This window comes from Schistocerca gregaria, chromosome 3 (assembly GCF_023897955.1).
Source record: "Schistocerca gregaria isolate iqSchGreg1 chromosome 3, iqSchGreg1.2, whole genome shotgun sequence".
Taxonomy (NCBI): domain Eukaryota; kingdom Metazoa; phylum Arthropoda; class Insecta; order Orthoptera; family Acrididae; genus Schistocerca; species Schistocerca gregaria.
The window spans coordinates 714,008,918-714,022,158 of record NC_064922.1 but is presented as its reverse complement, the minus strand read 5'-3'; the positions used below and the strand labels follow the sequence as shown (position 1 = coordinate 714,022,158).

At 41.1% G+C, this 13,241-nt stretch overlaps 1 protein-coding gene across 4 annotated transcripts in view; it reads left to right on the top strand.

Annotated features, from left to right (window-relative positions):
* LOC126354409 (solute carrier family 22 member 7-like) overlaps nt 1–13,241 on the top strand; it is a 237,948-nt gene that overhangs the window by 93,106 nt on the left and 131,601 nt on the right. For all 4 annotated transcript variants that reach the window (XM_050004024.1, XM_050004025.1, XM_050004027.1 and 1 more), the window contains one exon: nt 11–270. In XM_050004024.1, the coding sequence (XP_049859981.1) occupies nt 11–270 (260 nt within the window). The remainder of the gene's footprint in view (nt 1–10; nt 271–13,241) is intronic.

The window sequence follows — 13,241 nt, the reverse complement described above, 5'->3', positions numbered from 1 at the left end:
TCATTTTCAGGGTTCCATGGAGACTGCAACGGATAATATGAATAAAACGGTTCCACCTGCGTTTGAAGACATTCTGGACGTTATAGACCCAAGAGGAAAATTCCAATCCAGGCTGAATATAATTTTCTGCTACATGGGTACTTTCCTCGTTACAGTGTGTGTGGAAATTTATTACATCGCAATGCAAACGCCTGATCACTGGTGTCACGTTCCTGGCAGAGAATATACCAACTTTTCCCGAGAGGAATGGAAGAACATTACGATCCCCAAGTAAGATTCACATCAAATCCTACATGACTTGCAATGGACAGTGTTGATGAGTTGATGAACACGACAGCTCTAATTGCAATTAACTTACTGACAAATATTTAATGACCCCTCAGCATGAATCTTCTGATTGTGTGGAAGTGAACCAAAATTGTCGTTGCGTTGTACATGCTGCCTATGACAACCTTCCATATTTAACTACTGGTTGGTTAGAGACTAAAATTGTTACAGTTAGTAAATAAAATATGGATAATTTTGTGTTCTAATGTGATGCAGACATTTGCTGTATGCCTTAGACATAAGCTGGATGTCTTAAAGATCGTGAAGACGAGATACCTGTGTTAAACATTAATTACATAGGTGAAACAATTTTAGTCACGGCTTCTTAGCTGATTTGCACTAATGGCGAATGCTATCATATTATTCCTCCCCCCATGAACCATGGACCTTGCCGTTGGTGGGGAGGCTTGCGTGCCTCAGCGATACAGATGGCCGTACCATAGGTACAACCACAACGGAGGGGTATCTGTTGAGAGGCCAGACAAACGTGTGGTTCCTGAAGAGGGGCAGCAGCCTTTTCAGTAGTTGCAGGGGCAACAGTCTGGATGATTGACTGATCTGGCCTTGCAACATTAACCAAAACGGCCTTGCTGTGCTGGTACTGCGAATGGCTGAAAGCAAGGGGAAACTACAGCCGTAATTTTTCCCGAGGACATGCAGCTTTACTGTATGATTAAATGATGATGGCATCCTCTTGGGTAAAATATTCCGGAGGTAAAATAGTCCCCCATTCGGATCTCCGGGCGGGGACTACTCAGGAGGATGTCGTTATCAGGAGAAAGAAAACTGGCGTTCTACGGATCGGAGCGTGGAATGTCAGATCCCTTAATCGGGCAGGTAGGTTAGAAAATTTAAAAAGGGAAATGGATAGGTTAAAGTTAGATATAGTGGGAATTAGTGAAGTTCGGTGGCAGGAGGAACAAGACTTCTGGTCAGGTGACTACAGGGTTATAAACACAAAATCAAATAGGGGTAATGCAGGAGTAGGTTTAATAATGAATAGGAAAATAGGAATGCGGGTAAGCTACTACAAACAGCATAGTGAACGCATTATTGTGGCCAAGATAGATACGAAGCCCACACTTACTACAGTAGTACAAGTTTATATGCCAACTAGCTCTGCAGATGACGAAGAAATTGAAGAAATGTACGATGAAATAAAAGAAATTATTCAGATAGTGAAGGGAGACGAAAATTTAATAGTAATGGGTGACTGGAATTCGAGTGTAGGAAAAGGGAGAGAAGGAAACATAATAGGTGAATATGGATTGGGGCTAAGAAATGAAAGAGGAAGCCGCCTAATAGAATTTATCACAGAGCACAACTTAATCATAGCTAACACTTGGTTTAAGAATCATGAAAGAAGGTTGTATACGTGGAAGAACCCTGGAGATACTAAAAGGTATCAGATAGATTATATAATGGTAAGACAGAGATTTAGGAACCAGGTTTTAAGTTGTAAGACATTTCCAGGGGCAGATGTGGACTCTGACCACAATCTATTGGTTATGACCTGTAGATTAAAACTGAAGAAACTGCAAAAAGGTGGGAAATTAAGGAGATGGGACCTGGATAAACTGAAAGAACCAGAGGTTGTACAGAGTTTCAGAGAGAGCATAAGGGAACAATTGACAGGAATAGGGGAAAGAAATACAGTAGAAGAAGAATGGGTAGCTCTGAGGGATGTAGTAGTGAAGGCAGCAGAGGATAAAGTAGGTACAAAGACGAGGGCTGCTAGAAATCCTTGGGTAACAGAAGAAATATTGAATTTAATTGATGAAAGGAGAAAATATAAAAATGCAGTAAATGAAGCAGGCAAAAAGGAATACAAACGTCTCAAAAATGAGATCGACAGGAAGTGCAAAATGGCTAAACAGGGATGGCTAGAGGACAAATGTAAGGATGTAGAAGCTTATCTCACTAGGGGTAAGATAGATACTGCCTACAGGAAAATTAAAGAGACCTTTGGAGAGAAGAGAACCACGTGTATGAATATCAAGAGCTCAGATGGCAGCCCAGTTGTAAGCAAAGAAGGGAAGGCAGAAAGGTGGAAGGAGTATATAGAAGGTTTATACAAGGGCGATGTACTTGAGGACAATATTATGGAAATAGAAGAGGATGTAGATGAAGACGAAATGGGAGATACGATACTGCGTGAAGAGTTTGACAGAGCACTGAAAGACCTGAGTCGAAACAAGGCCCCCGGAGTAGACAACATTCCATTAGAACTACTGACGGCCTTGGGAGAGCCAGTCATGACAAAACTCTACCAGCTGGTGAGCAAGATGTATGAGACAGGCGAAATACCCTCCGACTTCAAGAAGAATATAATAATTCCAATCCCAAAGAAAGCAGGTGTTGACAGATCTGAAAATTACCGAACTATCAGTTTAATAAGCCACGGCTGCAAAATACTAACGCGAATTCTTTACAGACGAATGGAAAAACTGGTAGATGCAGACCTCGGGGAGGATCAGTTTGGATTCCGTCGAAATGTTGGAACACGTGAGGCAGTACTGACCTTACGACTTATCTTAGAAGAAAGATTAAGAAAAGGCAAACCTACGTTTCTAGCATTTGTAGACTTAGAGAAAGCTTTTGACAATGTTGACTGGAATACTCTTTTTCAAATTCTAAAGGTGGCAGGGGTAAAATACAGGGAGCGAAAGGCTATTTATAATTTGTACAGAAACCAGATGGCAGTAATAAGAGTCGAGGGGCATGAAAGGGAAGCAGTGGTTGGGAAAGGAGTGAGACAGGGTTGTAGCCTCTCCCCGATGTTATTCAATCTGTATATTGAGCAAGCAGTAAAGGAAACAAAAGAAAAATTTGGAGTAGGTATTAAAATTCATGGTGACGAAGTAAAAACCTTGAGCTTCGCCGATGACATTGTAATTCTGTCAGAGACGGCAAAGGACTTGGAAGAGCAGTTGAACGGAATGGACAGTGTCTTGAAAGGAGGATATAAGATGAACATTAACAAAAGCAAAACGAGGATAATGGAATGTAGTCAAATTAAATCGGGTGATGCTGAGGGAATTAGATTAGGAAATGAGACACTTAAAGTAGTAAAGGAGTTTTGCTATTTAGGAAGTAAAATAACTGATGATGGTCGAAGTAGAGAGGATATAAAATGTAGACTGGCAATGGCAAGGAAAGCGTTTCTGAAGAAGAGAAATTTGTTAACATCGAATATAGATTTATGTATCAGGAAGTCGTTTCTGAAAGTATTTGTTTGGAGTGTAGCCATGTATGGAAGTGAAACATGGACGATAACTAGTTTGGACAAGAAGAGAATAGAAGCTTTCGAAATGTGGTGCTACAGAAGAATACTGAAGATAAGGTGGATAGATCACGTAACTAATGAGGAGGTATTGAATAGGATTGGGGAGAAGAGAAGTTTGTAGCACAACTTGACTAGAAGAAGGGATCGGTTGGTAGGACATGTTTTGAGGCATCAAGGGATCACAAATTGAGCATTGGAGGGCAGCGTGGAGGGTAAAAATCGTAGAGGGAGACCGAGAGATGAGTACACTAAGCAGATTCAGAAGGATGTAGGTTGCAGTAGGTACTGGGAGATGAAGCAGCTTGCACAGGATAGAGTAGCATGGAGAGCTGCATCAAACCAGTCTCAGGACTGAAGACAACAACAACAACAACAACATCATATTATTTTAATTGAATCAACTGTGAGTTCGTGGTGAAACATTGTAAATTAACTAGACAAAAACTGGTTTTGGCCCTGTTTCCCAATTTTATTATTAATGTTGTTGCACAACCTTGGTTTCGGGTTAGAAGATCATTTTCAAGTACAGGAAAGTACTTGAAAATAGACTTATAACCCGAAATCTAGGTTGTGCAATAAAATTAATAATAAAATTGTGAAACAAGGCCAAAAACAGTGTTGGTTTAGTTAAACTATCATATTACTGCTACGTTTTCTAAATGTAGTTGTCTTCATTATTATCATTATCTTAATCATCAGGACAGCAGTGGAGAGAACATTTCCTCTTTATTATCAAATTTTATTTGGGTATTTTGTTTTTCTTTATAATATTAAACAAAAAGGACACACAAGACAAAAATTATAAAATGGAAAATCATAGTACACGTAATCGATAATGCATTTTCCTGTAATAGTGACGTTTGTTCTCTTTGCTTGTTCATCGATATTTTGAGAATTATCCTTTTATTTATTTTATAGCTAAACAGTGCATGAGAAGTAATAGAGAAACAGAATTTTCTACATTTGGCGACACGTGGTTTCCGGCTGTGTGCTGGGGTGATTTCATACCGAGATAACGTTCTGGTACGAGAAGGGAGAGGGAGGCCAATGCAACGTTCTCAGCAAAACTTACAGACACATGTTTTTCTGTCTCCTGTGTTAGAGCAAACCCGCTACTATTTTTGGTACTATAAACCCCATTATCCAGGGATATTATGGACTACCCTTGTTTATAGATTTCTCCGTTACTTCTTGGTAGAACAGATCCATATTTAAGGTTTAATATGAAGTACATTGTTTTTGTTCTACTGATGTTTATGGGAAATCAGTATAACAAAAACAGCGTACTTGTTATTCAATCTTAAATAATGGATTACAATTACAAAGCAGTGTTGCATCAACATTCTTCCTAGACGACTTGAACTGAGATGCTAGGTGAGCTAGTCTGCTGTCTGTGAATTGCTATGTGTGGTCCGAAATATTGCTGAGGTGGCATGGTACAAGACACTAGCCCGGTGTACTGGCATGTGGGGCTACCTCATGAGGCGCTCCCTCCGCCTGTTTCTGGTCAGGAGTGGTGCTTTGTCATAAGGAAGCTGTCGAGTGAGTGTAAATTCAAATCGCTCTGGCGTAGCAGTATCTATAGTCGACTGATGTCTCGCTGCGATCTACTTAACGCCAGTCATCGACGCGATATGTATCACCTAGCATAGTCACAACTAGCTGCCACTTACGCCACCTGCTTCTCTATGGGTCGCTGGTAGGCCTGATGGTACTGGTGCCTGAATGGGCACCATCTTGCTGGGGTATCCCCATTGCTGTCATCAACCGGCTCCTGGATGATTTTGAGGGGTCCTGTGATCGCAAGCCACACATGGGTGCATCCTGAAGCTGACATCTTGCTGCGGGCAGCAGCCTGATCGGTGATTCCTCACCTTGCAGTCGGTCAAAGGCCTGACGTAGCAACGTACTTGCAAGGGCACTGACACAACAACTCTCGGTCCTTGCTGGCGTCTTGGCGATGCAGTTATTCCATCTTGAGCACGCTGACATAGGTTCTTTTACCCAGGATTCATGCACATCACTGAGAAGCCTCCAGTCTCTGCTGTGTTGCTGAATAAAATATGATGTTTATATCGTAGTTATTTTTGATTATATTGCCCCTGTGAACAGATGTTTTGCACCCATCACCCTACACACCTTCCTGAAGCGTCGTCCTGATATTTTATAGTGTCTATGACTATTAGAACATCCTGAGGCTTACAGACTTGCCTACCTGTAACAGTTCGCACCAGAAATGTGCCACCGATAACAACTGGTGTCAGAAGAACCAAATATCTCGAATAGTGACATGAGTCAGCATACGACATCATCATCGGAGAATGATGAGTGTCGACACAGCATTTTAGTTGTTTGCAGTTCATCCGGGTCAAGACGTCTTGCCTGTTACCGTGGCGAACAGGATTCAAAATGCGACTTGTGAAAAGTGACTCTGTATGGATCTGAACGAATTCAGAGAGAAAACAGCGTGGGTGTAAGCCCCTAAAGACGTATACAACGTAATTTGCTGGAGAATAATGTCTACTGAGCTCAGCCGTAACCTGCAGCTTGTGTTACATGTAGGAGACCTCGGCATTGCGGCAGGCAGTGCGAGAAGTCCGCATGGCTGATGTTCAGGCGTAAGTGTTAAATTTTTTAAATGGTTACAGTATATGATAAGGTTATGTGTCTCTCTATGTTTATCCTATTATATTTTGTCCTGTTATCAGACAAAGTAAATCACGGCAACTGAAGCGGTTCAGTCATTACTAGATCAGAATATATGGAAACCAAGACAGTTTTTATCACAAAATTGTTCATTTAGTTCAAAAACCGATTTCGATTGTCATGATCATCAGACTGATATGTCTCCTTCAAACTAGCAAAAGAAACAAATAAAATTAATATTCATGGTTGGCATCGTTACATAAGATAAACACATGGTAAAGTGCAGTATGATGAACACTCATGGCCTGTGATGCAGGCCCGTTCTCATCACTCTGCATATTAGATAAGATGTCTCAAATAAGAGCAAATAATATAGACTTGCATAGAGGACAGATCCTCATCTAGTTGGTCGGTACTCATTTTAGATACTGGTGCCACTACACTGGTTTCTCCTTTCTCTGGAAAGTCACGGGAGGATATTTTAGCATTTGTGACTAATTTGCTGATTGACACAAAGGTAGGTTGTTGGGCAAACGAACTGTTGTTACAAATGGTCAAATCAGGTTTAATGGGTGATGCTGAAACATATGTGATGTACCATGATGACCTTTCTTCCAGGAGTGCTAGTTCTGCAAGGTTCGCAGGAGAGCTTCTGTAAAGTTTGCAAGGTAGGAGACGAGGTACTGGCAGAAGTGACGCTGTGAGGACAGTGCGTGAGTCCTCCTTGGGTAGCTCAGGTGGTAGAGCACTTGCCTGCGAAAGACAAATGTCCCGAGTTCGAGTCTCTGTCCTGCACAGAGTTTTAATCTGCCATGAAGTTTCATATCAGCGCACACTCCGCTGCAGAGTGAAAATCTCGTTCTGGATCAGACGCATTTAACCGGGATTGCCACCTGATGTGTCGAGATAGGTACGCACAGAATTCACTAAGGATTTAGCTGAATCCATAGGCAAAGTAACGGAATTAGAAGAAACAGACGCGTTAATCAGAATCTGTGATGGAGGAAGTATTTTTTCACAGATGTCTAATATTACCGTTGTGTATGTCTGGGGCACATACGGCTTGATCGGCCACATTGTGGAAGGTGTGTGAAAGGAGGCAACTGGAACAGGGCTGTAGGTGGAGTAGGCAGCATAATAGGAAGGGTCGAAATTATAATCACCAAACATTAAACGACAAAGGCAGCCCGAGCATGGTCGAGTGACGCTCCTGGTAAATTTTAGCATGACCGAAACGTGTGCAAAGACGGAATTTAGCTTGACTGGCTTGGTGGATGAGGACAACACAAGTTTATACTGGGTAAAAGTGAACACATGTATGTGGAAAGTTTGGCTCTCATGGGGAGTTAACCCTCCAAAGTATCGGTTATGTAGAGTAGGCAGTAATGACAAGCATATCACAGATTCAGCGAAGTTAAGGTTTTTGGTCAGGACATTTCTTGAATTATATCGAAGTTTTTCGTTGTATATGAGTGGTTAGTGCATGATCCTAGGCTTATATGTCCTTTGTAAGGATTATGTTAAAACTGAGCTTGGAAACGCATAGTACAACACGGTGGAAAATCATTCCTCCTAGGGGAGGCTTGTTGTCATTGCCACTCTCACATAAGGTTGGTAGTTACGAAAGACGAACTGATTAAACTGCATGCAACACCACTAATGATTAATTCGCTTGATAAACTACCGCAAGATATAAGAGGACTTCTTTGGTTGATTGTGAGTACAGGCCTGCTGCTTAACGCATTATGAGTGGTTGAGCCACTGAGAGAAAATGATGAATAATATAAAGCACAGTGTTTTATGTATAGGAGTATTATGCACGTCCGGGAAACAAAAGGTGAGCAGGTACCCAGCAGGAGCCCATTGGTCTAGATAAGTTTGGGACTGAAGATATGGATTTGTCTAAAGGATTGTTGATGGCATATTTGGTTGTTTTAGATGAAGATGGTGAGTGCGGAATGAATTCCAACCCCAGACTTAAGCAAGCCCCAATGTAGGTACTTTACGTGAGAAAGTGAAACATGTGACAAGAATGTAAAAATTAGTGATGGAAGAATTGTTACTGGAATGTGAGGACTGTTTAATCCTCAAGGATCTTTAACAGAAACAGTGACACAACACAGAACGCCATGTACCTCATCACCTACAGTTGGTGATAGAGGAATTCATTAACCAACAATTATGTGACAGTGTTATTGAAGAAAGTACGAACCAGTCGGATGAACTGGTAGTGATTGTACTGAAGAAGAGCACAGTTGAAACTAAGGCTTATGATTTTACTGCAGCTACAGGTACGTCAATAATCATGCGATTACAGGTGCATATCCAATTACAAATATTACGGAAACCCTGGACAATATGGGGCGTTTGCCTGATGACGTGGAAGAAGAAGAAACAGAAGTAGGTAAGAGAGAGGTAGGGGATCCAAAACTAGAATTAAAATTAAAAATACCTTGTAAGACTTAAGATCAAATAACACGGCGAGATGGACAACATTCACTAGGGGTTTCTAAAATCATTGAGGAAGTGGCAACAAAACGACTATTCACGTAGGGTGTGTAGAATGTAAGAGTCTGGCGCTATATCATGTGATTGACGGGGAAACATCAAATGGCTCTGAGCACTGTGGGATTTAACATTTGAGGTCATCAGTCCCCTAGAACTTAGAACTACTTAAACCTAACTAACGTAAGGACATCACACACATCCATTCCCGAGACAGGATTCGAACCTGCGACCGTAGTGTTCGCGCGGTTCCAGACTGAAGCGCCTAGAACCGCTCGGCCACAACGGCCGGCGGGGAAACATCATCCACATAATTTTGAAGATAGCAATATATGACAAGTGTGAGAATTATCGATAGTCACCCTAAGAGCTCATGCATCCAGATTGCTGACAAGAATAATATGCAGAAAAAAGGAAAAGAAAATTGAGGATCTGTTAGATGAAGATCAGCTTGGCTTTAGGAAAGGCGAAGCCACTAGATAGGCAGTTCTAATGCGGTTGATAAAGGTAACAAGACAAGAAAAATCAAGACATGTTCGTAAGATTCTTCGACCTGAAAAAAACGTTCGATATTGTAAAAGAGTGCAAAATGTTCGAAATTCTGACAAAAACAGGGATTAGCTATAGTGAAAGGCGGATAATGTACAACATGTACAAGAAACGAGAGGAAATGGTGAGAGTGGAGGACGAAGAACGAAGCGCTCGGATTAAAAAGAGAGTAAGACAATGTTGTATCTCGCTCCAACTGTTCAGTTTGTATGTTAGGGAAGCAATGATGGAAATAAAACAATGGTTCAAGAGTAGGATTAAAATTCAAGGTGATACTTTTCTGTCATAGATTTGTGGACTGACCATCATCAGCTGGAAGTAATGGGATTTATGGTTTCTTGGAAACACTTCACCGTTTGGGTGAAAGAATGTGCCAGCCAAATTTAACTGTTTGTCTGACAAAGTGTTGAGGGGACTCAGGTCACGAAAATGTATACTGTATTTGGCCATCATTTTTGGAGTCAGTAAATTACTATAGGAAAATTGTCCCAAAGTTTTTGAATCAGCACAGTTGTTCACACATTTATTGAAATTTAGTGTACAGACAGATCCATTGGACATCAGAATGTGAAGTTGCATTTGAAATACTGAAAGAGGTATTGACAACTAGTCTAGTATTAATCTTTCTGAATTATGAAAAGAAATCATGTTCTGTGCTCTGTGTTAACTTAGTAAACAGAAGGGAGGAATATCTGGTCGCCTATGTTTTGCATCACTTCAAGAAGGTGGAGCTAAACCTTTCTCTGAGTGTGTGCTTAAAAGTAATGCCTTCGAATTTTGTATTCTGTACTCAGTATCAGTTGAGGTATTACATGTCATCCATATTACTCGGTCAACTTTTCCACGTTGACACTAGAGGGTTCCAAATTGTAGCACGTAACTTGGTGGTATGTAACATAACTAGCAGAGTGCTTTAATCAAGTTTCGTATTCAAGAGTTTATCTACAGATGGAGCACTCTCTCCCTCATCTTAACAATACCAGACTACACACGAGCACATGCGACATTTGAAACCATCCAACACCAAAGGTTCACTGCCATCGATACCGTTCATGCGTTCCTGACTTAGTGCCATTTGATTTTCATCTGTTTGCAAAACTTGAAACACACGTTCGAGGATTTCACTTTTACAGTATTCAAGCAGTGCAGGCAGAGTTAAGGTCGTGACACTATTAATAAATTAGTCTCTTATTGGAACAAATGTGTTTGTCACCACGGTGAGTAAATTGAGAAATAAATAAGTGAACATGAAGAATAAAGATGTAAGATGTTAATAACACGTGAAAAATTCAAAGGCATAATTTTTCTGCTCGCCGTCTTACCATGGAGAAGAAAATATGGAGTCTCATTTATGGCATGACATATTTCAAGTGTTGTCTACATGGTTACAAGTGTAAGTTAATAATGAATCATGTGATCTGAAGCGGTATTTGATATTAAAGGATTCATTTAACATTTTATATAGTGGGTGCCTTAGATAAGCGAATTAGATTTCGAACTGATCCATAGACCCGGCAGAAAACATAATAATGTGGGTCACTTCAGTAGGAAAGCAGCTGTACTGCAGAGTGTGGATCACCCCCTTGTATGGTGGAGAAAAGACCAAACTGTTAATGACGACTGCAAACTATATGCAACCATTGTTCTGTGATATGAAAGCCGGCCGGAATGGCCGTGCGGTTCTAGGCGCTACAGTCTGGAACCGAGCGACCGCTACGGTCGCAGGTTCGAATCCTGCCTCGGGCGTGGATGTGTTTGATGTCCTTAGGTTAGTTAGGTTTAATTAGTTCTAAGTTCTAGGTGACTGATGACCTCAGAAGTTCAGTCGCATAGTACTCAGAGCCATTTGAACCTTTTTTTGTGATATGAAAGACAACAAAATAGATCTGCACACAATATTTCCAGTCTTATGGCAGGTGGAAGTGTTATAACAAGCAATGATCAAATGTTATCCAGCCATTTGGAGTGTAGGACCAACCAATGATGCATATCCGATGATATATAGTGGTGGCATACACTTAGTAAGGATGCGGAACAGTATGTGAAACGTTGTCTACCATATACACAATAGGTTAAAGTGAACCATCAGTGATATATTGCAAAGGTAGCAAACATTTTGAAATTATTGGGATGGATATCCTTGGTCCTTTTTCATAAACTCCAGTGTGGAAGCGCTGTATTTCCATGGTATGTGGTATGTGGTATGTGGGAATATCTGTCCCTAATCAGAAACCTGACACAGTGATGCAGGAATTGGTGAATGATTGGTTACTAAAGTCTGGTGTTCCTAAAATGATAATTACAGGCAAGGGCACCAATATTATGTTGGAGCTAATGAAGCAACTATGTCATTTATTTCATGTCCTTAAGTTAAGGACAAACACTTTACATTTGCCGATAAACAGAAGAAAAGGTAAGGTCTATTAGACAATTGGGAAAATGCTAAGACATTATTGCAAATAGCCATCACAGCATTTGGGATACTCTGTTGCCATACGTTGTTACCAGTTATAATTCCAAGGACTAATCAAAGTACAGAGCTATCATTGTGCAAGGCAGTGTATGGTCGGGAAATGTTATCACTGTTTCAGTTTATCAAACCTCACATAGGAGAGAATAGAGAGCCAACAAGAAATTTCACAAGGACACTTCCATGTATATGGAAGCAGAGACAGAAAGAAAATACAAAGGCCCTTGAAGGTCAATAAAGAATGGGATATGTGCAATATGAAGTTATCTGAGACCCTACTGGTCAATGGGTCACGTTAACTACCGTACGTCCCAGAGGGTAAAGCAAACAAATTCGTCAAGGTCCATATCAAGTAAGGGGGACGGAATAGTAAGAGGAAGGAAGTACAAAGAGCACCCTCACAAGCTAGGCGCACAGCGCTGTATGCTTTAAAACAACATAAGTGACAATGGGTTAAAATTTGGGAGTTACTGGGTGTAATTTTTGTATTTATCATATCGTGTGTCATGGCACTGAGGGCATGTGAAGTTGTTGTTGTAAGGCTGATGAAGAAGTCTTGAGATATTTAAGCGCATTCTTTAATGAGGGTTTTCTATTTATGTGTGTATGCGCATCTTGTTCGAGAGTATACAGAAGTTTCTGGCGTGGGGATGGCGGCACCACTATATGGTTACAGGTGGATAGTCGAGCATGGTTTCACACGTGCAATGTTAATTGAAGTGTTATGATTTGCGGATGACTTTCATTCTGGTATTCCAACCGTTTGGGACAGATATTATCTGTGTGTTTCAAAACATTGTAGATAACATGGGTTGTGTTTCGCGGTTTTACCGTCTAAGGAGAAGTAGGCCGTGCTTACGAGCGTTTAAAGACAGTACTTTTAGGCCGATGAGGAGAGAATGGTTTAAGGTTTCCCTGCCTGAGGTGCCACCACCAGCGAGGATGGCTGCGAGTTACATTGTATTACTGGTGCCGCTGCTCCTCTAGAGCTACAGACGGTAGACACCTTTCAAGGACAACCACTAGACGGTTGAAATTTCAGTCTAACTGACGGATATCAGTACCTTCCTGCCAAAATTTTTCTGCGCTGTGTCTTCTGGCCATCTTCATGTGTATACTGGCGAACGTGTACTGAGGTCCCCTTTTTCAAACCTCGCTGGCATATATGTAGTGTACGTAGTTTCCACTGCACATGGGTTGCTAGAGTGCATAGGCATGTGCGCATGCCTATGTGCTGCAATGAGCGCCCAACGCCTTGATAGCTCACCTCATAGATAGCAGATTCATGGTCTTTATACGATAAACTTACAGATCGACGCTGGCTATTCAAAGCACCAAGTTTCCCTATTATAGAAAAACTTTGCGCTCTGTCTAGCTGGCGTCGTTCATGAACATGGTTGTGTTAGAAGCAAGAGTGAAATACTTTCTTAGAGATGTCAAAGAGAGCAGGCGAAAGGA